This window comes from Panicum virgatum, chromosome 9N, assembly GCF_016808335.1.
Source record: "Panicum virgatum strain AP13 chromosome 9N, P.virgatum_v5, whole genome shotgun sequence".
NCBI lineage: Eukaryota > Viridiplantae > Streptophyta > Magnoliopsida > Poales > Poaceae > Panicum > Panicum virgatum.
In genome coordinates, this window is record NC_053153.1 from 930,374 (window position 1) to 956,410 (window position 26,037).

At 48.2% G+C, this 26,037-nt stretch overlaps 4 protein-coding genes across 6 annotated transcripts; 1 reads left to right on the forward strand and 3 right to left on the reverse strand.

The window, feature by feature from the left end:
* Nucleotides 1–70: 70 nt before the first annotated feature.
* On the reverse strand, nt 71–6,169 carry LOC120687379 (aspartokinase 1, chloroplastic-like). The gene is made up of 13 exons (XM_039969353.1): nt 5,644–6,169; nt 5,463–5,545; nt 5,326–5,366; nt 3,487–3,641; nt 2,770–2,919; nt 2,554–2,649; nt 2,184–2,300; nt 1,879–1,998; nt 1,666–1,758; nt 1,371–1,487; nt 866–982; nt 663–725; nt 71–574 (listed from the first exon to the last, which is right to left on the reverse strand). Exons 1-13 carry the CDS (start codon nt 6,019–6,021, stop codon nt 413–415), a joined length of 1,692 nt encoding a protein of 563 aa, XP_039825287.1. The 5' UTR covers nt 6,022–6,169; the 3' UTR covers nt 71–412.
* A 2,877-nt stretch (nt 6,170–9,046) lies between these two features.
* LOC120687431 (ankyrin repeat and SAM domain-containing protein 6-like) lies at nt 9,047–13,179 on the forward strand. Of its 3 annotated transcripts, none has more exons than XR_005680733.1 (3): nt 9,047–9,846; nt 11,065–11,186; nt 12,622–13,179. XR_005680733.1 is itself a non-coding variant. In XM_039969430.1 (2 exons), exon 1 carries the CDS (start codon nt 9,120–9,122, stop codon nt 9,840–9,842), a length of 723 nt encoding a protein of 240 aa, XP_039825364.1. In that variant the 5' UTR covers nt 9,054–9,119; the 3' UTR covers nt 9,843–9,846; nt 12,622–13,179. The 3 variants fall into 3 exon arrangements, 1 of the variants encoding a protein (XP_039825364.1); XR_005680732.1 differs by having other exon boundaries at nt 11,084–11,186; XM_039969430.1 differs by lacking the exon at nt 11,065–11,186 and having other exon boundaries at nt 9,054–9,846.
* Nucleotides 13,180–16,772: 3,593 nt separating this feature from the next.
* LOC120693107 (4-hydroxyphenylacetaldehyde oxime monooxygenase-like) lies at nt 16,773–17,796 on the reverse strand. Its single transcript, XM_039976510.1, has 2 exons — nt 17,792–17,796; nt 16,773–17,700 (listed from the first exon to the last, which is right to left on the reverse strand). The coding sequence occupies exons 1-2, from the start codon at nt 17,794–17,796 to the stop codon at nt 17,235–17,237; spliced, it is 471 nt and encodes a 156-aa protein (XP_039832444.1). The 3' UTR covers nt 16,773–17,234.
* A 1,393-nt stretch (nt 17,797–19,189) lies between these two features.
* Nucleotides 19,190–25,858, reverse strand: LOC120687427 (oxidoreductase UcpA-like). The gene is made up of 4 exons (XM_039969426.1): nt 25,709–25,858; nt 25,444–25,637; nt 24,778–25,007; nt 19,190–19,652 (listed from the first exon to the last, which is right to left on the reverse strand). Exons 1-4 carry the CDS (start codon nt 25,801–25,803, stop codon nt 19,374–19,376), a joined length of 798 nt encoding a protein of 265 aa, XP_039825360.1. The 5' UTR covers nt 25,804–25,858; the 3' UTR covers nt 19,190–19,373.
* Between the last annotated feature and the right edge of the window lie 179 nt (nt 25,859–26,037).

Sequence of the window (26,037 nt, forward strand, 5' to 3'; positions counted from 1 at the left end):
GTCTGCTAGCCGGACGTCAGTCACACAGACACAAGATTACGAGCGATCTGATAATGGTGAATCCACGAAGTTTTTTTTTTTTTTGAAGAATGAATCAGCTGAGTTGAATCTACAGAGACACAATCACCACCCAACGGGTGCAATATAACTCTTATAACATTCACGGACAATACAACTCTCTGATACACATAGGCTTGAGGATGCTTTGAACTACTGGCAGATCCCCAAGACCATTGGTTACTACTTGGTAGCACCCGAACGCATGGTAAACAATGGCATACCATGCAAACTGTTCCTGGTAAGCTCTTACAACAGCAAGGAATTCGTTTGGGTGACCTAAATAAATTGCTACGAATCACCACTCAACCTATTAATGGCACAACAATTGGGGAGAATGCAATTGCAGAGTCAACTAGTTTCCATAGATAGCACCGTTTGAGTTCAGAGGGGCGCCATTCTGGGGAACATCAGCTCCCTCGACTTCTGACATGAAGCCGTTCTCAAAGAATGCCGAATGGAGGGCTTGCACACACTGCTTTGCCTCACTGTCATTGACTACCAAGGAAATGTTCACCTGCATGAGTGCAAACTCAGCATTATGCGCTCTTTGGAATGTGCATAAAAACTTGATTTTTTGTTTTAAGGTGAAGAGGGATGAATACCTTGGATGCCCCTTGTGAGATCATCTGCACGTTAACACCATTTCTTCGCAGAACACTGAATGCCTGCCATGCAGCAAAAGGGTCATCGTTCATGTATATGTGCCCATTCTCTAGAATAATTAAAGCATGATCTAACATCGAAGTTCTGGATCACTAGATGTCAAGTTGCTAATTGTGCTGGGGGGGGGGGGGGGGGCGCTAACCTTTTCAAGAATCAATGATGATCTCTGTACATTCCCAATCAGGGAGATGATTGATCTACGCTGGAGCAGATGAACAACTGCAAATTTTTCAAGCTCTTCAACAACATGATCAAGTTCCTGCCACATCATCATAAAAAAGCAATGAAACAGGAGCGCAATAATAACTTATCACCAAAAAGAAAATCATAATGTGCATAAGTAGGAAACAGGCAAACAGCGCAGTTTCGACTAATTACTAAACTGAAAAATCACCATGTTAAACCTGCAAAGCTAAACCACTAGAAGCCAATCCAGCAAAACAAATTCAATATATCATCAGTTCTCTAAGTCAAAATACCCCTGTTGCAATGATCCATGATAAGCAAAGCTAGAGTTATAAAATGTATCTATTTAGGTTTTCCTAAGCAACTCAACTTCAAGCTTATATAAACATTGAACTGTGATGCACCGGTTGTATTGTTTGGTGAAAGTTGAACTAGAAACATTTTCTTATTCAGATGCTTACCTGCTGGATCAATTCACGACTCCATAGTTTTGACGGGTCTAGTGTCAATGATATGCTGACTTCACTAGTAGCAACACAATCAACAGAGATGCCCAAATCTTCAAATATTGAGAAGACCTGTACACATGCATGAAGACAATCAAATTCAAGAAAAAACTATAATGGACACAAACAAAAGAGTTGCATCAGTTGCTACATGCATTTGCTAGAAAAAGATGTGCATGAATATATAATCAAGCTGACAAAAAGCTATGATGAAAACAAACAAAAGAGTCACATCGGTTGCCACATGTACCTTTGCTAGAAAACCATACTGGCCAAGCATCCGCGTGCTCACTATATCAAGCATGGTAACATTTGATTTCAACACGATGCTGGTTAATATACTCTACAAAAACAATTTACAGTCAAGAAGTACTCAAGCTGGTTCTTTCAAGAAATTCTATGAAGGAGTAACAAGATATTACATATGGAATAATCATAATCAGTGCACAAGTACACAACAGACCTTGCTCATATCTCTGTCTTTAGTGATGACTGTACCAGGCGCACGACGATTGTACGAGTTCTTAACTCTAACTGGCATATCACCATCCCTAGCAGGCCGCATTGATTGAGGATGCAAAACCTAACGATTGGTAAGTATAACAAGTTATAGCAGAAATAAATAAAACAACAAGGTTATCAGTTAATAAAAATTTCTGCCTGCACATCTAACCTCCTAAACCAAAAAAAAAGAAAAGAAAGGCAAAGCAGAATGATCATGTAAACTAAAACTTCTGATCAAGATCGTAATATACAAAGAAGAAATACCTGTGCACCAAAGTAGGCAAGTTCAGCAGCCTCATCAAAAGTCAAGTAGGGGACGGGTATCGCATTTGCATAAATATTAGGATCACATGTCAGCACACCATCTACATCCTTCCAAACCTATAAAAAAGAAAGAATTAGCAAATGAGTTACAGGGGACTTGTAGTTTTTATTAAGCATCTGAACAACTTGCAACAACAACAGAGCCTGTTAGACCCAAGTAAGCTAGGGTAATGAAAGTACATTAATAGTAATATTATTAGAGGATCTAAAGCCCTGAACAACTTATTGATCGTAAAAACTTAATGAACCCGAACCAAACACAGGCATTCCATATGCATTAATGTAAGGATCTGTGACATTGAAAACAAACCTGGACTTCTCTTAATCCCAAAGCTTTGCCAATAGTTGTAGCAGTCAAGTCACTACCACCCCTGCCTAATGTGGTGACAGCACATGATTTACATCCCTGAAATTTATGAAGATGATTATGAATCTAAACAGAGCAAACTTTTTTTTTCTCCTGAATACACAGGAGCAAACAGAGCAAACTTGTAACCCTCAACACAAATCATGTGGAAATAAATACCTTCCCAAGAAAACCAGTGACTATGGGAATGGCAGGGTCATCCATCCAATCTCCATTTAGCCTCTTTGCCACAGCAGGATAAGTGACTTCAAGAATATCCGCATTGGTGAAATCATCAGTGGTTATAAAGCCAATATCAAATGCATCATACTGCCAAAAAAAGAAGGGTCAACAGTTAGTTTACGACATTGTTGGGCTGAAAATGCTGATTTTGTGGACTGATTCTACAAGCGTGGAGGGGAATTCATCTGATATTAGTGTCATGGATATGGTTATGAGCTTATGCAGTTATGTGTAGTGATCAAAAGAAATATTGCTCAAACATTTGTAGGCATCCACATGCAGTAATATGCCAGTACAAATTTCAATGTAGTATTGTATCTGAGGGACAGCTTTACTCTTAATGGAGCCCCTGTTAGGACTTAGTAGGATCAAAAGCTTACTTCCCTTTATTGTCCAGGGAAACAAGTTAGGTTAAAAAAAAAAGACTACTTCTATTTACTGAGTTAGGTTAGACAAAGTGGACGGTGGGCAAACTATGTGTTCTGGTACTATCCAGGACTTCGCAGACCGTCCAAACTATTGACTAGTTGCATTCACACATTTTTCCTGCCAGATTAGAATTGATTGTTTGACTAGAATCTAGAGTTTCAGTTCAAAAACCAATAATAATAAATAAAACATATATTGAAGCACATAGTCAAATATTTGACATACCTGCCGTGCCTTTTTCCCAAGTTTATTTAAATATGCAGCAAATATTCTTGTAGACATGCATTCACCGAAGGAAACAAGGTAATCTCTTGTCCTATGAGTCAGCTCTTTCATCATAGCAACTCCTTTAAGAAGCTGCTCCAATTCATCCAATAAGCCTGTTGAAGTGAACATTGATGAAAGAGTTGTTTAGTAGTGCTACTTTAAGGTACCTCAACAGGAAGACGAACTAGTGGTAAAAAGTGAATTGGCCAAAAGAAAGAAAAAGGGCATAATAACGAGCAGCAGATAAAGTAGTAAAGAATGAGTTGTCACAATAATAAAGAACTTGCCAGCTACAATAACAGGTGCAGAGACTGGCAGGTTTATTAACTAAACAAGCATATGGACTGGCAAATAGTTGAAACGACAAGGTGAATTGAGCTTCTACAAGATTAAAATAAAAAACTGTCCCTGCTTGACATATAATGGAATGCTGCCATGCTGAAAATGGTCCGTATTGCTGACAGCGACCATAAGGCCTTTTCACTTCCACACACAAATTAAAAGAAAATATGTGTGTCGGTACCCTACAACTGGGGTACCCACTCCTACTGTGCCAAGACTCGCGTAGTTATCCGTAACTACGCCCTAAGGAGCTGAGCAGCCGGACTCCTGGGTTCCGACTCCATCTCACCGGACCAACGGTCCCGGACCCGCTTCCCGTTTGGGGACGGGTCCGGTGTCACCACGTGTCCCAGAGGTGGAAATGCTCAGCACCTATGGCCGCGGACCCGGACCCCCGCAGGCGGGTCCGGGACCTCCACGTGCCATCCGGACTCCCGCAGGCAGGTCCGGGACCTCCACGTGCCTACCCGGACCCCCGTGAGCTCTCGGCTCAGCAAGCTGCTCGGGTGGGGTCCGGAGCCGCCACGTGTCACGCAGACGCGGGCGCGGGCGCCAGCCTTCCGCTGGAAGCTCCCTCACCCACCCGCATTAAGTGCGAGTGGTTGAGGCGGGATCTGCTGCCTCTGGGCACGGGGCAGCTTTTGTCAGTCCACACTGTGGATCGCCAGATACCGAGACAAGCATTAAAGACTCAGCGCTGCGCGCATGAGCGACGAGTCATGATGACCAGCTACTGACTGAAGCAACAGTGCACGCTGCTACAGTGGACTGAGTCAGTAGTTCGGCGCTTCATCGTGACCTCGACGCGCGACTGCAAAGGCTAGACTCTACTCTGACAGGACAACTCAAGACCATCCCTGGTCAGAAGCTACGCACAGAAGCCGACGACAAGATCTCCGGATCTGAGCCATTGAAGGTCAAAGTGTAGTTTATAATACATCGCCGGGTCCACATGTCGGGGCCCGCTCAGTGTACGTGCTCCCCTTGGACATATAAAAGGGAGAGCACGCCCGCTAGAACAGAAGAGGTTCACACATCATCTCCACAATCCAGACTCAAGCTCTAGCGAACTTCTCACTCTCGTGGGAAGGCAATACAACACACAGTGGACGTAGGGTATTACGCTCCGGCGGCCCGAACCACTCTAAATCCTGCTGTGTTCATCGTGTTCTTGAGGAAGATTGATCTAAGACTAGCTAACCCCCGAGTACACACCCTCTGGGCTAGGGCGGGTGCCTTCCGCCACCCGGCTGTGGTTTGCAGCACCACGACAATGTGGATGGCCATTCAACCTCCACCAGAAATTATTATTCTAACTGTGCAGAGAAAGCCTTCTGCACATCAAAGAGAACAACGACCCTTTGTATAGCTAATAAAAACATTCCAAGTAGAGCAAGGGGGCAGCTGATGCGTTCATGCTTTCGGTCTGAGCAGAGTAGAGGAAGAGTAGCATACCTGAAACAACCGACGTATCTAATCCAAGCTCATCAATCGTCCTGAGACCAGAGCAAAACAGGGGAACAATCAGGGCCAGAGGGTGGAGCGCAGCGCAGCCCAACCAGAGATGAGCAAAGAGGAAAGCGAAACACAACCTGAGATGCAGGTCCTTGATGACCGCGAGCTCGGGAATTTCGGACGCCTTCGGGGCGCCGCAGCTGACCGCCTTCTCCCCGGCCTACACAATCAACGAAACAGGCACGCACATTCAGGTACCGGGAGCTAAAACAATTGGCAGAAAAAATTAGAGACGCCGAGCTAAAAATGGCAGAGTACCAGCAGGAGGTTATTCGTGGTTTTCCCCATGGCGGAGAGGACAATGACGGGCGTCTCCTCGGGGAAGCTGAGGATGAGGTCGGCCACCTCCCTCATCCGGTCGGCCGACGCGAGCGAGGAGCCGCCGAACTTCATGACGACGGTGAAGCCCGTGTGAGGCTTCTGCGCCGCCGCCGCCGTGGCCTCCTCATTGTTCAGAACAGCCGCCGCGGCCGTCTGGCACCGCACCACCAGCCCCCTCCGTCTCCAGCATTGGGCAGCCGGCCTGGCACCTGCGCGGACCGAGTCCTGCTCCCTCCCGGGCTTGGCGGCGGCGCGGATGGCGAGCGCGGCCGGAGACCCCCGCGCGACCCCAGGGAGCCGCAGCGCCACCGCCATCTCGTGACGAGACGGGCGAGGCGAGATCCGGAAGCTTCCGTTTGTGTTCCTCGCCGGAGAATCAGCGCGCGGCGAGGCTCGAATGGAGCGAGGGTCGAGAGGAAGGGGAGGGGTGGTTGGTGGCGGCAGGGGGGGTTCGGCGAGGCGAGACGGGGGAAGCAGGCGGTTGGATGGGATGGGCCGCTTTATAAATATAGTGGGCGGGGAAACGGACGGCGCGGCGGGCTGGGCCGTTGGGTCCTGCGCCCCACGGACGGTTCGGATGGATCAAACACCGGGGGCGGGGGCCCACCCACGGGGACGAGGAGAAATGAAGAAGCAAGCGGCGGAAGGGAACAAACCTGCGGACCTGGTGGTGGTGCGCGCGGTCGTGGATCCCAGCGGATTCCCTCCCTCTTTTTTTTCCAGTGTTTGGTTTGGGGTAAAAAATTTCGCTAAATGTTTTTGACTCTTTGACCACTGATTTAAAATATTAATTGAAGTCTAATTACAAAACCACCTCCACAACTCTCTGTGTAAATCGCGAGACGAATCCAATAAGATTTTTGACCGCGTGATTAGAAAATAATCACTATAGCAACACTATAGCAAATTATTAATTAATTATCGTCACTAGATTCGTCTCGAAAAATTACACCAATTCCTAAAAATATTTTGCAAATAGACTTCATTTATTACTTCATGTGAGATTCTTTTCTCGGAAAACGTGCGCATATAATCTAAAACACGCCCTTTCATCTTTTCCCAAGGGTGACGTCGACGCCAACAGTGTGAACTGATTGATGTGAAACAAATTGGTTTCTTTCACGGAGGAAATGAAATTGAATTTTGCTAATAATAAAAATCTCTGGTCTCCGCCACAACTTTTGCGCAATCCTCAAGGCTTAAAACTCCATCATTATGCATGCAAATGCAATGCGCCGTGGCGCACTATGCTGTCTTGCGGCTCGGACATGCAATAAGAGTAATTATTGTCTCCGTCCGATCGAGCTGAGTACACTTGCACCGCGGTACTCCCTTCGTTCTAAATTGTAGGTTGTTTTGACAAATCTAGATGCATAATTTTTCTCATATATCTAGACATAATGTTTATCTAGATGCATAGTAAAAATTATACATCTAGATTTGCCAAAACGATCTACAATTTGGAATGGATGGAGTATATAGTTTCGTGGTACAGTGAAACAGGTATCACCCTCCCCAATAATATAATTCTACTAGCTTGCCGCTGTTTGTTTGGTGTTGACATGACATGGTATATCAACTAACAAAGGTCCCTCCTGTCCACAATCTCTTATGTTTGTTAACGCTAGCTGCCTAAAACATGATGCCAGGCGACAAACATGCACATAGGTGTTAGTAGTAAAGATGTCAGGACTTGCGGAATACCTCTACCACTATCTCCAGTAAAGCTGTCAGCGTTTCCCTGCACTAATTTAGACTCACTTACCACAGAATGGTTTTGCTCGAGATGACCAGTTGCGGTTGGAATTGTGCACTTGCGGTCATGCTTCATTTGCTCAGTGTTGGAGCTGATGAGTGGCACGCATGGAACATGCCAGTCTCGCCCACAGCTATCGTGCAAATGGTCGTTGCCTCTTTTTCAAGTACTGTGAGTTGGTAGAGACCGGCGACTCTTGTTGTTTTGCCAACGCCTGCTTATGAATGGTTCTGTTCTTCACGCGGCCGGAAAGATACACAAAGCATCATGCAGAGGGCGAGGAACCATACGCAATCCGAAAGATGACACCGAGAAGGCAATAATGTGCCCGAATGGGATGGGTTATCCCTCTACCTTTTGGGATCGGCAGGGGGCGCGCCACAAATTCGCATGAATTTTAGCCATGCCATTTCCTTGCGCCCAAACAGCAAGGCCATGACCATGACCAGCCACTCGATCGTCACCCAGAGATTTTCCATCTTCCAATTCAGACACGTTCAGATTTCCATGTTCCAGTCGCTCATTCATAGTATCAGACGGGGTCGAGGACCACGCACGAATCAGACAGTGAAAGAAAATTCAGAGCCGTGGGCACGTCCTCGGAAGGAAGGATTCAGGTTTGACGACAACGTAGCACTCAATAACCAGCAACACCGCAACTGCTCAAAGTTCATACCACGATATCAACAGGGCGAAACAGAAGAGAGGCATGCTGAACATCCCGGTTTGTAAACAAAAAAAGAAAAGAAAATGAAACGACTTCTTGTTCTTTTTGACAGGAAAATAGCTACCGAATATTATGTGCCCAATAACAAATGAAAATAACAGAGGAGATTCCAAAACGCAAATTTTTTGTAAATCGCTTGCATGGTGCACTAGATGTAGTCGAAAAATAAATCGCATTACACAAATAGATTGTAAATCGCGAGACGAATCTAATGAGCCTAATTAGGACGTGATTAGACACTAAATTGCTACATTAATGTTACAATAAACATGCTCTAATGATGAGTTAATTAGGCTCATTAGATTCGTCTCGTAGTTTACAGACGAGATATGTAATTAGTTTTGTTATTAGTCTACATTTAATATTTTAAATGTTGAAGATTTCCTTCTAAAAATGTAAAAATACAAAATATAAAGTGATCTAAACAAGACCAAAAATGCCGAATAAATAATGGAAATGGACTCAGTTCTGCAACCGAAGTGCAATCTTTCAGTCACGGGCTCATGCCCGGGTGAATTCAGAGACGGCAGCGCTGACTCCTGCTTCCAGTTCTTTTGCTGCTCGTGCTGCAGCTTCTCCAGCGTTTTCGGGAAAAAAAATAGGCCGAAAGAAAACGAGCCGAATCAATGAGGCCCATTGGGGCGGAGCCCACCAAACAGCATCGTCCGTCTGTCTCCCGGTTCTGCGGCCCGTGGGTCGTGCAGCAGCAGCAGGAGCGCCGTCAACCCAGTCAACCCCTGACGACCTCGCGCATCCCGAAGCTGCGCGTCGAGCGCCCAACTCCGCATCCCCACCACCCAAATCGCCACGTGTCGCGATCCAGCCGCAGCGTGGCGAGGACGACTCTCTGGCGGTGTCGCAGAGGCAGAGCACACTCCAGAAGCTCGAGCCGCATCCGCCCGCCCCGCGGATTACGCATCTCGCCGCCCCATGGCCGATCTCTGCCCGCCGGAGCCCACCACCAACGGCGCTGCCGTCAGCGTCGTCGCCGCGCTACCGGCCGCGAACGCGGCGGCCGCCGTAGCAGCCGAGGCAGACGCCGCAGCCGGAGGGGCGCAGGCGCCCGCGGCCCCCTACTCCAAGCGCCGCCGCCGCCCCAGCGTCCGCCTCGGCGACATCGACGCCCCGCCCCCGCGGCGGAACCACAAGTCCTCCTCGTCCCACCCGCGCCCGCCGCGCCGCGCGCACCCGGACGACAGCGCCGCCGACCCGCACCACCGCCGGGGGCCCAAGCCGCCCGCCCAGCGCCGCCCGCGCACCGCCTGGATTCCCGCCGCGCCCTCGGGCGCCGAGGGATACGACGACAAGGAGGAGCGCTACTACGACGACGAGGACCAGTCCGACTCCGCCGCCGCGAGGGCTAGGGTTTCCGGCAGCCGCGACGCCAGCGGCGACGAGTCCGACGGCGTGGCGGACTGGGGCCTCCCGAACGGCAGGCTCCCCTCCGCCATGGGATACAGCGGCGTCAATGCCTGGCTCCACGGGTTGGGGCTCTCGCGGTACGCTCCGGTGTTTGAGATCCATGAGGTGGACGATGAGGTCCTCCCTATGCTAACGCTGGAGGACCTCAAGGACATGGGCATTGGGGCTGTTGGCTCCAGGAGGAAGATGTATGCCGCCATCCAGAAGCTCCGGAGCGACACCGGCTCCTGAGTTGGTGAGCTCTTAGCTCTTTCTGCTTTCTCAGTTTGGTTTCATTTACATAGAGAGCCAGTTGCGATGAGGAAAATAACTAATGCTGCTTTTTGCTAATCCGAGTGTGTATATATATACATGTTTGATGATCACCTCATCTTTTGTTGTATTATGACGCTATCGAGAAGCTGTTGAAAAAGGAATGTTTTGGAAGAACTTTGAATTGAAATAATGGAGTGAGGCGAACTAGTTGCATTTAACTGGTGCCACTGTTTTGTCGTGTCCGTGCTAATAATAAATGCAGCAAATCTGTGCCTTTTATTACCTGTTTGATTTAGTTTAATACTTTCAATCCAAACTCTCTGCCATACATCAATCTTTCACCACTAAAAATTATCTGTAAAGGAAAGCCCCTGGGATGGTAATGAAAATGGGAATAGGCGATTTTACGCAATCTAGATGCCACATTTATTTGTCTGCCAATTTTCTTGCATTGGCACTAACATGTACCCAAAAATGCATGAACAATATGATCAACTAGTACTATAATAGGATTTTGGACGTAAAAGATATATATACTGCAATTGGATTATGAATTGTTGAAGGAATGTTAGTGTTACTTTTTTTTCTGAGATAAAAGCCGGTGGATTTTTTTTTCGTCATTAGCATCAAGAGTTTACACACGTTTCATTAAAACAAAGGTGGGCTTCTTAACTCACCTTGGAGGAATGTTAGTGGATAACTGTAGTGTGCCACTGGCCCTGTGGGCACACTTAGCCTATGTCCGCACCAAATGAGAAATGCAAATGCACCATTGGGAGCCCGTACACGCCAAAGTGGCAAGATCACCTAGCTCACCGCATGTCGGCTGGGTGGCACCCAGAGCTTAGATGGTGTTTCGACTTCTGCCTTTTAGAATACTATTAGGTCATGGATGACTTCCTCCTCTTGTCCTCCGGACTTCCTTCCTTGAATTCTTATTTATGAAGTGCACAAGATGAGATATGATAGGCACATAAAGGAAACACAAATCAACATGTCACCCATACTCTCATTTGTGGCACATCAGCATACTTTTCTCCTTTGAATCTTTTCTTGATAATAATGGTAAGCATATATTCTCCAAATCGTGCAGGGATTGCTTTTTTTTTTATATTTTTTCGACCTTGCCTATCTTACCAAAAATCATTTGCCAGAAGATTTATAGTGAAATATGGTTGCCTCTTGCACCTCCCTTAAGGTCATGGTTTGATGAACAGAATCCATTGTTTCAAAGGCGCTGTATAGGTCAACGCGCAATCCCTGTGAGGAATTATTCCTTGTCAAATGAGAGCAACCATTCTTCACCGAATTTCTTCTACAGTAAGCGCCGCAATAACATGTTTTTTATCACATGTTTTGCATCATGACTAACATATGCTTTACGCTGGGTATCTTGAGCATGAATGATATTGCAGATCATCCATAAATGCTGTTTTCCATTAATGTGGTGCTTTTTATGTGCATTAATGCACCGATTGTCCATTGATTGTTAAAATGAAGAGGGTTGTACACTATTTTATGGTTTGATAGGCTTTTGGTGCCCAACTTAGGTGATATACTCTCTTAGTTCTACTGTCTCTTCGGAGACATCCAATACTCTCTTAGTTCTACTTATTATGGAATCCAATATGGTATTGTCTGTCCCTTTAACTGGATATCTCCTTGTACGAAAATTATCACACCTTTTGTGATGAAAATGAGAACTTTTTGTTCTTTTGAATGCTTAGAACTGTGAAACTCTGATAGATTCTGTTTCTGTTCTTTGATGTCCTAATTTAATTAGTCTCTTGGTACAAGTTATACTAATTCGGAATGTGAAAGCTAACCGCCTTTTAGAGCTATATACTGAATTTTTTGGGGGGTTTCATTAATGATTTCAAGTTTTAGAATTACTTAGTTAATTATTTATATCCTAGTCTAGTGTTTTCTGTTTCTACTTATGTTCTTGAAGTTCCATTGACTTTGTTTCCCTCAAATACTAAGTTCCATCGACTAATTGGCTATGCATTCATATTCCTTCTGTATTAAATGTGTATTTCCCATTATAGTAATATGCCTCACTTTTGGAGCTCTTCGTGTGCCTTAACTTTGTCCTAATTTAGGCATTAATATTCACGTGAATGCTTTAAACCCATATTGTAAATCCAATAAATTTTTATGTAAGCTTTAATGGATTTACCAACTAGTTATGTTGGCATAAATGGTACACTCACTTAGGCATTCATTGGTGTGTAAAATGCAGTACGGATATATATACGGCTGACTTTCTTTCTCCTAACATCAATGTTCTTGTGATAGTAGATAGATGAAATTGGCTATGAGACACCGCACGTGGTTTGCATTTGCCCACATATGATGTAAAACCATGTCACTGCTAGACATACTACAAAGCCATGTCCTCCAACGAACAACAAATGAACATGATTTTGTAGTTTGTTTGTTGTGACAATTTTGTGGTGTGTTTGGACAATGGGCAAGAAAATGTGTTGTCCTGTAGCCATTTTGTATGGTAGATAGTAATTTATCATGGGCAAGCTTAGCGCTGTGTGGCAGCTCTCAACTTAAAGTGGAGGAGTAATTGGGATAGCTGCTCATATATCTGAAATAAAGAATATGAGCATGCATGTAGGTACCAAAAATTAAATTGTGAAAAAAAATATTTTGTATCTACATATAAATTAGGTCGCTAAAGTTTCTATATCTGTTACTTAAGGTCAATTTTTTCACTATCTCAGATTCTTTTCTCTTTTGTTAGCTACTGGTTAAGGTGATGCTGGGCGGCTTCAAGATGGGTGCAAGGAATTGATATGCTGAGGCATTGATACATTGTAAGTTCAAAGAGTAGCGAGTGGATCTTTTAGTTGAGAAAATCATAGTTTTTGGTCCTTTTGAAGTGTCACCTCCAAAATGTGATCGTTGTCAAATATGATAGTCTGGTGCATTTTGCCATAATTAAAAGTATGCTAGGGTTATTCACTGGGGAGGACTGGTTTTCAGTTTGTGGCTGAAAAGGGGCTCAGGGTAGAAAGGAATAGCAAAACCCAAGGACACCTTATGGCTTGTACCTCGGCAGCATTTTGACAGGCATGAGTTGTTCTCAGAAAAGCTGTAGAAATAGAGAGTATCCCAACAAACTGTACTTAGGTTCAGTTGGGGTCAAATTTTCAGGGCACGTTGGCAGATAATGTGCCATGCCCTTGCTGCTGGGCTGATTACGCCGCAATGGCAAACGAAGTGGAGAAATTTCACCACAAGCTTTATCTGTATTGAAGTGAAGTAACTAGTAATATGTTTTGTTGAGTGGAATACCTCACCTGTGTTGGTGTACCCTGTCGATCTTTTAAGCCAAAGAAGAGTAGATTGGAAGAGAGTAGTGTATGGATCCATAAGTTGAAAAAACCACAGTTTCTTGTTTTAATCCAAAGAAGAGTAGGCCTGACATGGGCTAGCGTAAGAGGCACTCTGGTAGCCAGGATGATTTGCCCGGAGAACCGCCAGTAGGCGCTCCAGATTGCCATTGCACAAGGAGCACTCGGAGGTGGCTACAGGCAAATCATCCTTGGCTAGCAAAGATGACCCTCTTACTTCCATGCGAGACCTCTCCTCTGCCGCTTGTGCTTGTTGTGCACTGATGACTGCATGCCTGGGCATGTATTTATAAGGAGCCATCCATCAAGCACCGGCTCGGGTCAGACGACGACGATACTCCGCGGGGGGGGGGGGGGGGGGGGGGGGGCAGCTGCGTGTTTGACACGAGGAATATTGGCCTTTGACATGGAAAAGCAGCAGATCATTGGGTGCTGGAGGGGAGATCTGGATTGGCTGCCTTTTCCTTTTTGGAGAGCATCCAGAGATTTGGAGGTCATATTCCCGTCCCCAGTTCGTCACATTGGTTGACTCGTGCAATGCATGAACATCTGGGTCCCGTTCACCAGCAGAGGGGCCGTCGTTGCATATGGAATATATGTGCATGTGAAGAAGAACATAGCAGCATGGAAGGAGATAAGGATGGGATCGTCAGGTAGGCTGATGGACTGGTTGATTCTTCCACGATAAGGCCGTGACCGTTGCTGCACGGTGGCAGAAAAGGATCCGGCTGGGTAAAGAGCAGAGCAGAGCACAGCGCTTTGGAGTCCGGAGAGCCAAGGCGACTAGAATTTCGACAAGTCCACCCCTGCAAAGAAGGATTGCGCGTGACTCTAACGGTTCATCCGTCCTAGTCGCGTCTGTATCCTCCCATTGTCGAGGCACCAGTACCTGCAGACCAACACTTGTGGTGAGTGGTGACTATGCATGCTCCCAATGCTTAGAAATGTACAGCTACTATTTATTCGAGCCATTTTGAACAGGGGGGGTTCGGTGGTTCCAACAAACTTTGTGCGACCAGACAACACGTGATTGTCGTGCAAAAATACAGGAACCACGCTGGAACTCCACTACTGCCTGCGAGAACCCGGTTCCTAATATCCTGACCCTTGGCATGTCAGGTTCTCAATTTACTTTCAGCTATCTTACTGTGACACAAGAAGATAAATAACGCCAGCCGATTTGAAGGTTAATAGTAAGCATAGAATTACCTGCTATATCCTGCTTGAGATATACAGTGTTACAAGGTGACCGGAGATGTTGAGCAGCTACCACCAACAATAAGGCCTTGTTTAGTTACCACTCCGTAAACGCAAAAACGCAAAATTTTGCGAAAAAATCTTGCTAATTTGAAATACTAAATGAAGTCTATTTATAAAACTTTTTGCATGGATGGGCTGTAAATCGCGAGACGAATCTAATGAGCCTACTTAATCCATGTTTGCAACAGTGATGCTACAGTAACCATTCGCTAATTATTAATTAATCATAGATTAATTAGCATCATTAGATTCGTCTCGCGATTTACAACCCATCTGTGCAAAAAGTTTTGTAAATAGACTTCATTTAGTACTTCAAATTGGTAAGATTCTTTTGCAAATTTTTTTTGCAAAAAGAACTAAACACGGCCTAAGAAACTTTTTTGGGTGTCACGTCAACGGTTTGACCAAATGTCGGGAGGGCTTTTCGGACACTAATTAAAAAATTAATTTCAGAACTCAATTGGAAACCGCGAGACGAATCTTTTGAGGCATTTGACCGCATCATTAGCACATGTGGGTTACTGTAGCACTTATGGCTAATCATGCAATAATTAGGCTCAAAAGATTCGTCTCGTCGTGTACATCCAAACTGTGTAATTAGTTTTGTTATTTAATTACATTTAGTGCTCCATGCATGTGTCCAAAAGAAAAATCACAAATTTCGAGATGAAAATTTTTGGAAACTAAACGCGCCTCTTGTAAAATATGAATGCTGCCTCTTGTATTGTAGTATGATATGATCTGGTCGGCACAAACACCAACGGCATCTTGCTGTGGATGCCAATCCCCTCCGACTCCGATCGAGATCTCCCAATCCAAGCGGTAGAGGATGTTGCGAGGGGGTCTCTGCCGATCGCCCACGCGTTCGCTAGCAGCCTGCTATTCTTTGGAATTGTCGAGTGGCACCGGTCGAGGACGCCGGCCTCGAGCTTCGCCTCCGCTCTCGCTCAGTCGCTCTCGTCAAGAACAGAACAGAGCTGTCGGGTCAGCGCGCCTCGTTGTTGTTGCCTCCAGAACGAGATGGCGAGGGAGTTCATTGAGATTTGTCGTTGGTGGAAGGCAAGTGATCGACACAACGTCTGAACGCGGCTGTGCTCCGGCGAGGGGTCGTTGCGCCTGCCGGGGTTGTCGAAGAACACCCATCAGGACATCGGCGCTCATGCTGTATGTCGGCACGTGCGCGCTCGCCGCGGCATGGCGACTCAGAAGGGTCTCAGAGAGCCGGCGCTCCGGCGAGCAAGACTGCATGTGGCGGAGACGGAGTTCTCCCGTCCCGTGTTCACGAGCCGGCACTGATCAGCTCTTCCTGGTCCTTGGTCACGGTCAGTATACGTACGGCAAGCTGGGGATGCTGACCTCTCCAGAGAGGGAGGAGGGGGAGGCAACCAAGTTCGGAGGCCGCGGCGGCTCTCTCCGGCCGGCGAGCCTCAGTAGCGTCCACCCCGGGGCGGACGAAATCCCGACGGGGGATGGACGGTACCGTCTCCGCTTGGTTCACTTTTAGCCGTTGGATCGAGCACGTGCGATCTAGATCGAGCTGGCGGAGGTCGCAGTCGTGTTGTCAGGCATTTTGTTTGCACCTTGCTGCACAATGCAAGGTTGCGAAGAATTTGAATTTCACACGCGGCAACTCGCTTTGGTGATTGCAAATCATGTCAGAACTGAATTTACTTATAGCCGCCCATTTTGTCAGATAGCATATATATATATATATATATATATATATATATATATATATATATATATATATATATATATATATATATATATAGTACGTGCCATGTGAATTCTTATTAGTTCCAAAATTTTAGCACCGATCTTTCTCGACATATATAGAAAAGGCAGGCATCTGACGAACAGCAAATATTTTCTGGATTAATCTTCTTCAGACACGAGACTGCAGGCGTCCTAATCCGCAGCTGGTCAATGTTTTCAAATGCTCAATGTCAAGGGAAACATAATGATTTTGGTCAATCTTTTTCAGTACTAACTATCGGGATTATTTCGTTTAAGCTGAGATTGATCGCCCTCTTGCCTCTCGTATATCTTTCTTACCACCTCACCTACACAACACATGTAACTCTAGATGAAATGTGTTTCTTTTAAACTAACCCTTGGAGAGCACTTTGGTCCATATTGGTGACTTCAACTGGGACTAAAAGTATCATTTAATTCGGATTGGTAACACCAACCTGTACTAAAGGATCTATATTTAGTTCCGGTTGGTAACACTAAGCTGGACTAAAGAATTGCCTAGATTAGTCTCAGGTTTAAATGTGGCCGTGATAAATATAAATGCTAAAGATCGACGTGGTGTTATGCAGCAGTGGTGGTATTATATTAGTAGCAGCTGACGGTGCCTTCGCCGCCGCCCGGATGCACGGTGTACCGGATTTGCAGGACGGCGACTGCACCCTGACGTCACAGGGGGCTGCGTCCTGCATGGAGAAGGCAAGGAATATAATCTCACTGCTACTGCTACCTGGATGCTGCATGCTTCCAATATTCTGCAAGCAGCCTCCTTTCATACATATTAGCTGCAGGGAGGACAATGCAAGAGAGACATTAATAAATTATAAATTAAGGTGCAATTTTCTTTTCAACCCATCATATTGAATTAGCTAGCTAGATTGAACCACATACAGTAAACTAAGGTGTGCTGCTTAATTATTTACTTGCAAATAATTACCTAACCAATTATATATTACAACATTGGTCTATCGAGATGATGATGCATGAGCTAAGCAGCGGCCGGCACGGCACTCTTGTAGTATCTTGTGGGCACGAGCAGGAGCGGCGTCCTCTTGTGGACCGTGAGCCCTCCGGCCTCCTCCATGCTCACGTCCTCGGGCCTCACCCCCTCCGGGAGCTCCCAGTCGAAGCAGTAGAGCAGGTTGGCCAGCGTGAACTCCACCGTAGCAACTCCCAGGGCCATCCCGGGGCACATCCTGCGGCCGGCGCCGAAGGGCAGCAGCTCGAAGTGCGTGCCGCCGAAGCCCACGCCGTCGTCCTCCTTCCTCTCGAACCTGCCCGGGTCGAACTCCTCGGCGTCGGCGCCCCCCCCAGCTCGCGGGGTCCCTGCCGATGGCCCACGCGTTCCCCAGGACCCTCGTCCTGGCCGGCACGTCGTAGCCGCAGATGCCGACGTGCCGCAGGGTCTCCCTTGGCAGCAGCAGCGGCACTGCCGGGTGGAGGCGCAGCGTCTCCTTCACCACCATCACCACCATGGAATTTACCATGGTTGTCTTCTCGCATCTAATCATTGCCACGTTGAACACTCCACTCGAGTTGGTTTGCCGCATCGGCTACCATTGTTTGACAAATATTTTCTCCTGTTCATTTAGATTATAATGAAGTTCATCTAATTAAAAATAATATCAAGTACCAAAAAATATTATGCAGACAAGGGTACGAAACCAATAAAATACTATTTAAGTAGATGTTATTTTTCTATTTCCAATGCATTTGCATTTATTGAGGATTGGGAACAATACACATCACATTTTCAACACAACTAATATAATTAATTAGAGGTAACAAGGTTATTTCTCACTACTAGTATTGTGTCTGGAATTTTCTAAGTGAATAGTCTTTGTAGGATGGAGAGAGTATGTAGGAGCATTCACAAAGATGGCAATGCAAATGAATAATCACATGCCTTCTGAAAAGATAGCAATAAATTAAATAAACTATCCGAGCGACACCAGGATGTCTTAAGTTGTTTGTTCGGGACCATACATGTGGAATATACATAAGCTCAAATTTATTCACTTGTTTTTGCTTAATATTCATGCATAGTTTTTGAGTCAATTCCCTCTATGCAATTGGAAATTATATTCATCATTTATGTGCCATTGGCCCCATATGTCATAGACATAAAAAAATCCTCTACATGCCGTTCATTGGCACACAAGAGATGAGTTATATTTTTCAATGACACTCAGGGAATTTACTCAAAAAGTGTGATGATGCAAAATAGAGGGATTCAATATTATAAAGCATGCAAATAAGGAATCTACTAGAGATTTCATCAGAATAAAAATAATGACAATGAAACTACAAAACAATTCACTTGAATAAATTTAATTTAAAGTAAAAAAAGAGTAAAAAAATTAGTATAGATAAAAACTAGCTACCCGCGCTATTTTGGGGCCATCTTGCAAGTTTACTCTAACACCAGCGCGGAAGAGATTCCTGTACCCACTCTACTGATTTCCACATAGCGACTGTTTGGCGGCATGCCAGGTCCTTCTCCAGATCCAGCCACAGAGCGCAGACTCAGTTCAGGACCAGTAGGCCTAAGAAATTAACAAGTTAACTTCAAAAAAAAAAAGAAATTAACAAGAAATATTGATTTCTAAATCTGTGAATTTGTCTTCCTTTTCCTACGATTTTTGTTGTTTTCTCTATTCAACATTTTAGAAAACTAGATTCAACATTGCTCCAAAGAAATTAACATTCTAGAGAAACTATGTCAATATTTAGTTTAGAAAAGTTGAATAGTACAACCAAAATGTTCATTGAATCTTGAAAAATAGTACAATCAAGGCATTATATTAATCTTATTTTATCGCCGCTCGTGCTCGTGCCCACCAAGTACCAGCAGTGAAGTCAAAAACGTGCGAGCGCGGCAAAGGGGCTGCATTGTCAGATCCCCATGTAGACGGAAACCTGGCGACGAAACAAAACAATCCACGACATGAACATCATATATATTCAATACTTCATTACTGGTTGCCCAACCAATGCATCCTATACAGATCATAATCAATTAATCATACAAATGGTATGTAGATATCCAGATGAGCAGTTGGCTCCACATGTTGAACAAACACTGCCGTTCTGCACGTTCCGGATCTATCACCATGTCCTCGCCAAGCTACATGTAGGACCGCATGCGCGGTCGCACGACGGATTGTGCTCCATCGACGTATATGGTCGTGCCCGTCATGAAGCGCGATTCATCCCCAACCAGGTACAGCACTGTGGACGCCAAGTCCTTCTCCGGATCCAGCCATCTCCCCAAGGGCATCACCTCTGCGGTGGCCTTCTCAACCTTCTCCTTCCCCACAGAGATGGGGTACTTGTCCTGCACATGCAGACCGCGACAGGCTGCATTCACTCTTATCTTGTGCTTACCAAGCTCCAGCGCAGAAAGCTGGAACAAAAGGGAAGATTTAGAATGATAAAGAGTCAGTGGTAACCGTTGAGAGACGAAATCAATAGACTATCACCACTGAACACTACAGAGGGTGGCTGTCTATGAAATTTTTTTTATCGATCTGATCCATCCGAAATTCAGAAACCCAAAGGATGCAGATTGTTGAGGAGGTCAAACAGGTATGTGGGTAGCGAATACAGCATGTCTTCCCTGAATTGAAAGGGCATCTAAGGAACCAGGGTTGTTTCAGGGTTATGGTTTTCTTAGGCTGATATATTGTCTGAATATTCAGGTTAAACACCTCAGGTGGCAGATGCATACAAATGCCAACTCAAGGAATTACCATGTTAGTGTGCTACTACAGTACTACTGTGTCGGTACCCCAGGACTGGGGTACCCCCTCTTGCTGAGTCTAGGCAAGGGCCTTTGTAGTTATCCTTGACTACATCCAAACAGCTGGACCCCTGCGGTCCGAAGTCCTGTTCTCCCGACAACAATCCGGAACCGCTCCACGACTGGGGAAGGTCCGGAGACGCCACGTGTCCTGGGAGAGGCAGGCACTTAAACGCAAGTAGCTGGGGCTCCGGACCTCCTGAGGAATCCGGACCCCCGCGGAGTCCCGGACCCCTCATGGGGTCCTGGACCACCTGTATAGTGACCGGACCCCTCTCTGAGGGAAAAAGTCGACGCCCTGCCTCGGGGCGGTCCGGAGCCGACACGTGTCTACAGGGACAAGGCCGCTTGGTCTCCGTACTAAGCCTCACCCACCGCTGCATTCATTGTGGTAGGTGGACGTCCGCATTGATGCAGCAGAAGCCGAGGCGATTCCTTGACCAGGGGGCTATTGATCGCGTATTACCAAGACGCGTAGTGGAGCCGCTGGCGCCGCCCACTCCGCGCCTGCCAGTCTGCCATGACAGAAGGATGTGACTGCTCGGCTTCACCCATTATGACGCCTACATAATAGCCTCAGCAGGCCACGCCGTAAGCTACGTTACTCCAACGGGCACCTAGCTGACGGGACAAGAGAAGACCCCCCTGAGTCAGAAGGGCAACAGTGTGCGGAAGCAAAGGAAAGATTCGCAACTACTGTAGCCGTTTGAGTACTCTGCGCAGTATGCTGCACAGTCACGTTGGGCCCACCTGTCGGGGCCCCAACGTCCAATGTATCCGCTCCCCCCTTGGTCTATAAAAGGAGGGGGCGCCGCTAGAAAACCTCAGGCTGGGTGGGAGCCAAGGCCAGCAGAGGATAGGTTCATTCACACCACCAAGAACAATACATCTCCCAGTGGACGTAGGGTATTACGCCCCGGGCGGCCCGAACCACTCTAAATCGTGTGTTCTTGAGTCCCTCTCGCAGCGTAGATTCAGCCCCATCGCCTAGTGCTTCCCCGAGTACTCCCTCACTGGGAATAGGCGGGTGCGCTCCGTCACCCGGCTGTGGGTACCCCTAGAAACCCCACGACATTTTGGCGCCGTCCGTGGGGACGACAGGCGTTGGCTGGATCTTCAGGCTTCGGGGGCCGTGTTCATCCTCTGCAACGACGAACAAGAATTTGAAGGAAGGCAGGGCGTCACCCACGCCGCATGCTGTGGCACTGGGGCGCCAGCGCCCTCGGTGCGACGGTGCACGGCAGCTGCGCCTGCTGTGCGTCGCCACTGCGACGCCTCAGAGCCGGCAGAGCCGGCACGGTGGTGCGCGGGGGCGACGCCTGTCGCATGCCGCCCCGCGCCATCCCGGTGTCGGCTCAAGGTTTTCTCTCAAGCAATGGCCATCCTTCCCCTCCGGCGGCATGACGTCGGCTCAAGGCTTCCTCTCAACATGGAGCCCGGAGCCGACGGCTATCCCGGAGGAAGTTGGCCGTGTCGTCCTGCCGTCGCCAGCACCGGAGATCCACCTCAGCGTAGCTCGGTGCTGCTGCAGACAAGGCCCCGTCGCCAGGCGCTGGGACCCCTGGCGCTAGCACCAAGGACAAGCCGGCGAGCGACCGCACCTCTCCGCGCTCCACGTCCGGCCCATCTGCTGCGCAAGGGCGTCTGGTTTCCATCGGCAGACGATGACGACGGCTGGGGGCCTCTCTCATTCAAAGCCAAAGAATTTGTCTCATGCCATGTAAGCATGTGACAGCTCTTAGGCAAGGAGAGGTCCCCCGAGCTCCCGAGGTGATGCTGGATGATGCGGTTCAGGCACATCCAGGGCGCCTTCGCCTCCGACGACTATGAAGAATTCGGGAGTGGTGGCACCACTTCCAACCGGAGAAGGACACGCTGTATAGCATGCAGCCGTAGGTTACTCCTAAGAAAAGACTAAGAGAGAGTTCCTCCTTTGTAAAAACGTGGCGCCTACGTGTGTGTCCAGAGCGGTCAAGGTCCGACCTTGTAAACCCGACCTCTGGCCCTATCGCACAAACAGGCAAAAAGCGGTCCGGAGCGGTGGAGGTCCGACCTCGTAATCCCGACCTCTGATGTATACCGTGACAACCACAATAATAAAGGAGATTTTCTTCCTCAGTTTACCTAGGCTCCGTCCTGATTACATTTATTCGCCTTGGTTTAAACTATTCTTTCCTCTTGAACGGAGTTTCCCTTGTTGCTAACAATCCAAGTTAAGTTGCTGGCTTGTGGTCAGGTGAAGACACCCCTTCTAGCTGGAAGGCAGTCCGGACCCCTAAGGACCTGCTCTGGAGAGGTGGTATTTGTATCCTGGGGTAGAGAAGATCCGCGTAGCTTAGCCTGGTAATGTACCCTAAGTTTACGTACTTCACTACCCTGTTACAAGTACTCTAGCATCCAGGACTGCTGTCTTTAGAGGTCCCGGGCTCTCTTCTAGTATAAGGTTTGGTTTCTTTGCACCTTACTATGAGGTCCGGTAACATACTTCATCGGATTGTCAGCAACGGTCGCTCCAAGTCCACTCCGGTGGCCCGCTCCGGCGGAGGCCGCTCGCCACGGTCGCTCCAAGTCCACTCCGGTGGCCCGCTCCGGCGGAGACCGCTCGCCACGGTCGCTCCAAGTCCACTCCGGTGGCCTGCTCCGGCGGAGCCCGCTCGCCACGGTCGCTCCAAGTCCACTCCGGTGGCCCGCTCCGGCGGAGGCCGCTCGCCACGGTCGCTTCAAGTCCACTCCGGTGGCCCGCTCCGGCGGAGACCGCTCGCCACGGTCGCTCCAAGTCCACTCCGGTGGCCCGCTCCGGCGGAGACCGCTCGCCACGGTCGCTCCAAGTCCACTCCGGTGGCCCGCTCCGGCGGAGGCCGCTCGCCACGGTCGCTCCAAGTCCACTCCGGTGGCCCGCTCCGGCGTAGACCGCTCGCCACGGTCGCTCCAAGTCCACTCCGGTGGCCCGCTCCGGCGGAGACCGCTCGCCACGGTCGCTCCAAGTGCCGGGTCCGGGAAGTGGTGCTTGCTCCCTGAGCGATCCGAGGTCTGTGTAGCCGCTTAGCTTGGTTCCGTACCCTAAGCCTACACCCTCGTCGCCCTGAGGAGAGCGCTCTAGTACCCGAACCTGCCAACAGGTGTACCGGCCTCAGAGGTCCGGAGCACCCGCTCTCTGCATGAGCACACCAACGCAATCGAGCTTGCGTGGAAACACATCACGATAGTGGCCCACCCGCGGGTTCGTACCTCTCCCAAGGTGGGCCCGGGGGCCATTGTCGGTACCCCAGGACTGGGGTACCCCCTCTTGCTGAGTCTAAGCAAGGGCCTTTGTAGTTATCCTTGACTACATCCAAACAGCTGGACCCCTGCGGTCCGAAGTCCTGTTCTCCCGACAACAATCCGGAACCGCTCCACGACTGGGGAAGGTCCGGAGACGCCACGTGTCCTGGGAGAGGCAGGCACTTAAACGCAAGCAGCTGGGGCTCCGGACCTCCTGAGGAATCCGGACCCCCGCGGAGTCCCGGACCCCTCATGGGGTCCTGGACCACCTGTATAGTGACCGGACCCCTCTCTGAGGGAAGAAGTCGACGCCCTGCCTCGGGGCGGTCCGGAGCCGACACGTGTCTACAGGGACAAGGCCGCTTGGTCTCCGTACTAAGCCTCACCCACCGCTGCATTCATTGTGGTAGGTGGACGTCCGCATTGATGCAGCAGAAGCCGAGGCGATTCCTTGACCAGGGGGCTATTGATCGCGTATTACCAAGACGCGTAGTGGAGCCGCTGGCGCCGCCCACTCCGCGCCTGCCAGTCTGCCATGACAGAAGGATGTGACTGCTCGGCTTCACCCATTATGACGCCTACATAATAGCCTCAGCAGGCCACGCCGTAAGCTACGTTACTCCAACGGGCACCTAGCTGACGGGACAAGAGAAGACCCCCCTGAGTCAGAAGGGCAACAGTGTGCGGAAGCAAAGGAAAGATTCGCAACTACTGTAGCCGTTTGAGTACTCTGCGCAGTATGCTGCACAGTCACGTTGGGCCCACCTGTCGGGGCCCCAACGTCCAATGTATCCGCTCCCCCCCTTGGTCTATAAAAGGAGGGGGCGCCGCTAGAAAACCTCAGGCTGGGTGGGAGCCAAGGCCAGCAGAGGATAGGTTCATTCACACCACCAAGAACAATACATCTCCCAGTGGACATAGGGTATTACGCCCCGGGCGGCCCGAACCACTCTAAATCGTGTGTTCTTGAGTCCCTCTCGCAGCGTAGATTCAGCCCCATCGCCTAGTGCTTCCCCGAGTACTCCCTCACTGGGAATAGGCGGGTGCGCTCCGTCACCCGGCTGTGGGTACCCCTAGAAACCCCACGACATACTGTGCCCCAGCAATTGGTTCTTTGTATCATGTCCTTAGACGATAATGAGATATCCTGCATGTCCATGAAACAATCACCACTGAAGATGTTGTGCACGTGCATGTGAGTGAACTAGGAATACCGAAAATCAGTAACTGTTATTTGGTCATTTGGCAAATGATCTACCCATTACCTCCCGTTTTAAATCTGGAATTTATAGCTGTAGAAACTCATACACATATGAGAATCATATGAAAAGCCAAACTGTGCTGTTCATTTTCATGTGCAATTTAGAATTTGAACATGACCAGTTTTTTATTTTATTTTATTAGTACATGAGCTATGAACAAAACCATAGAGAAAGGGCACAAGTCAAAGTAGGACTAGGATGCTTACTCGGACCAATTGGTGAATAGCTCCTAGGCTTGTACCATAAGCTGCAGCACCTGGATATAGTCCTCTCTCAGCACCAATAATCTGAGTCAAGAACACAATAGAGCCACCATATTTTGTATCCTCGAACCGCTTTGCAATCGCCTTCATTAGAAACCAAGGCGTCATCACATTTACTTTCATGGTCTTCTTGTACTCATCTTCACTTATGCTGAGACAATCTTGCACCTCGCCTGATCACACAGTAAGGAACATCTAAACAGTCAAGTGAAGCAGAATGTAAATGCTGATAATACTGCCATTTCTGTTACTTTCGGTGTTTACTACATCCTCTGCCTTGTTTAAGGATGCAGTATCGGGCACACGAACCGCTAAAACAACAGCAACATATCAGTATATGTACTCCGACACATGTTATCTAAAATATGTCTGAAAGATATAGATGCAAGTTCAGTACACCCCAGTATGTATTTCCTCATTTCCACAGTTTGCTGCCGATACGAGCAAAAAGGCATTACCAATGGTTTCCTTTTGGTAAATGGGAAGGCATTAGCAACTAAGCCCACGGCCCACAGGCCCGATTTTTACTGTGGCATGAGAAAATTACGCAGGTAAACGAGTCAAGGCAACCAATTGTTAGTTTGTTACTGCGGCATCGGGCGTTCATACCCTCGTAGGTGTAGCAGTTGACGAAGGCGTCCAGTCCGGCGAAGCAGCGCCACGCCCGATCCACCACCGCGTGGACGGCCGCCTCGTCGCAGGCCTCGAAGTCCAGCCCCACCACCGCGACGCCTCCGCCGACGCAGCGGCGCACCTCCTCGGCCGTCGCGGCCAACGCGGTCTCGTCGCCCAACAAAACCAACCTTGAAGCCAAATCAGAACCTTCAAGAGGGTAAGAAGCGGCGAAGACGAGGCGGGGCGTGGTAGCGCCTACCTGCAGCCGTGCTTGGCGAGGTTAGAGGCGATCCCCCTGGAGATGGCGTCGCCGGCGGCGGTGAGCAGCACCCGCTTAGCGTAGGCGTCCCCCATCCGATTTTCCTCCCTCTCTCGCAGCGGCCGTTGGCAGTGTGCAGGCAGAGGCCGTGGGCGCACGCTGAATTCTGCTAGGAGTTCCTTATCAAAAAAAAAAAAAAACTGCTAGGAGTTGGGCCGCAAAGGCATGAGGACACAACGAGTAGCTTGTGCTGGACCAGATTTCTGTAGGCCAGTCACGCTATTTTCTTTCATTATTTTTGAAGGAACATATGGATCTGAAAACTATGA

What these genes read in the sequence shown, in the direction of transcription:
- LOC120687379 (XM_039969353.1), bottom strand. Translation starts at nt 6,021, where the DNA reads ATGGCGGTGGCGCTGCGGCTCCCTGGGGTCGCGCGGGGGTCTCCGGCC. An exon ending in ATCAAGGACCTGCATCTCAG is followed by an intron (nt 5,367 to 5,462) that starts GTTGTGTTTCGC and finishes CTCTGGTCTCAG; the next exon opens with GACGATTGATGAGCTTGGAT. An exon ending in TCTCACAAGGGGCATCCAAG is followed by an intron (nt 575 to 662) that starts GTATTCATCCCT and finishes GCACTCATGCAG; the next exon opens with GTGAACATTTCCTTGGTAGT.
- LOC120687427 (XM_039969426.1), bottom strand. Translation starts at nt 25,803, where the DNA reads ATGGGGGACGCCTACGCTAAGCGGGTGCTGCTCACCGCCGCCGGCGAC. An exon ending in CAACTGCTACACCTACGAGG is followed by an intron (nt 25,008 to 25,443) that starts GTATGAACGCCC and finishes CTGTGTGATCAG; the next exon opens with GCGAGGTGCAAGATTGTCTC. An exon ending in CTATTCACCAATTGGTCCGA is followed by an intron (nt 19,653 to 24,777) that starts GTAAGCATCCTA and finishes CTTTTGTTCCAG; the next exon opens with CTTTCTGCGCTGGAGCTTGG.
- LOC120687431 (XM_039969430.1), top strand. Translation starts at nt 9,120, where the DNA reads ATGGCCGATCTCTGCCCGCCGGAGCCCACCACCAACGGCGCTGCCGTC.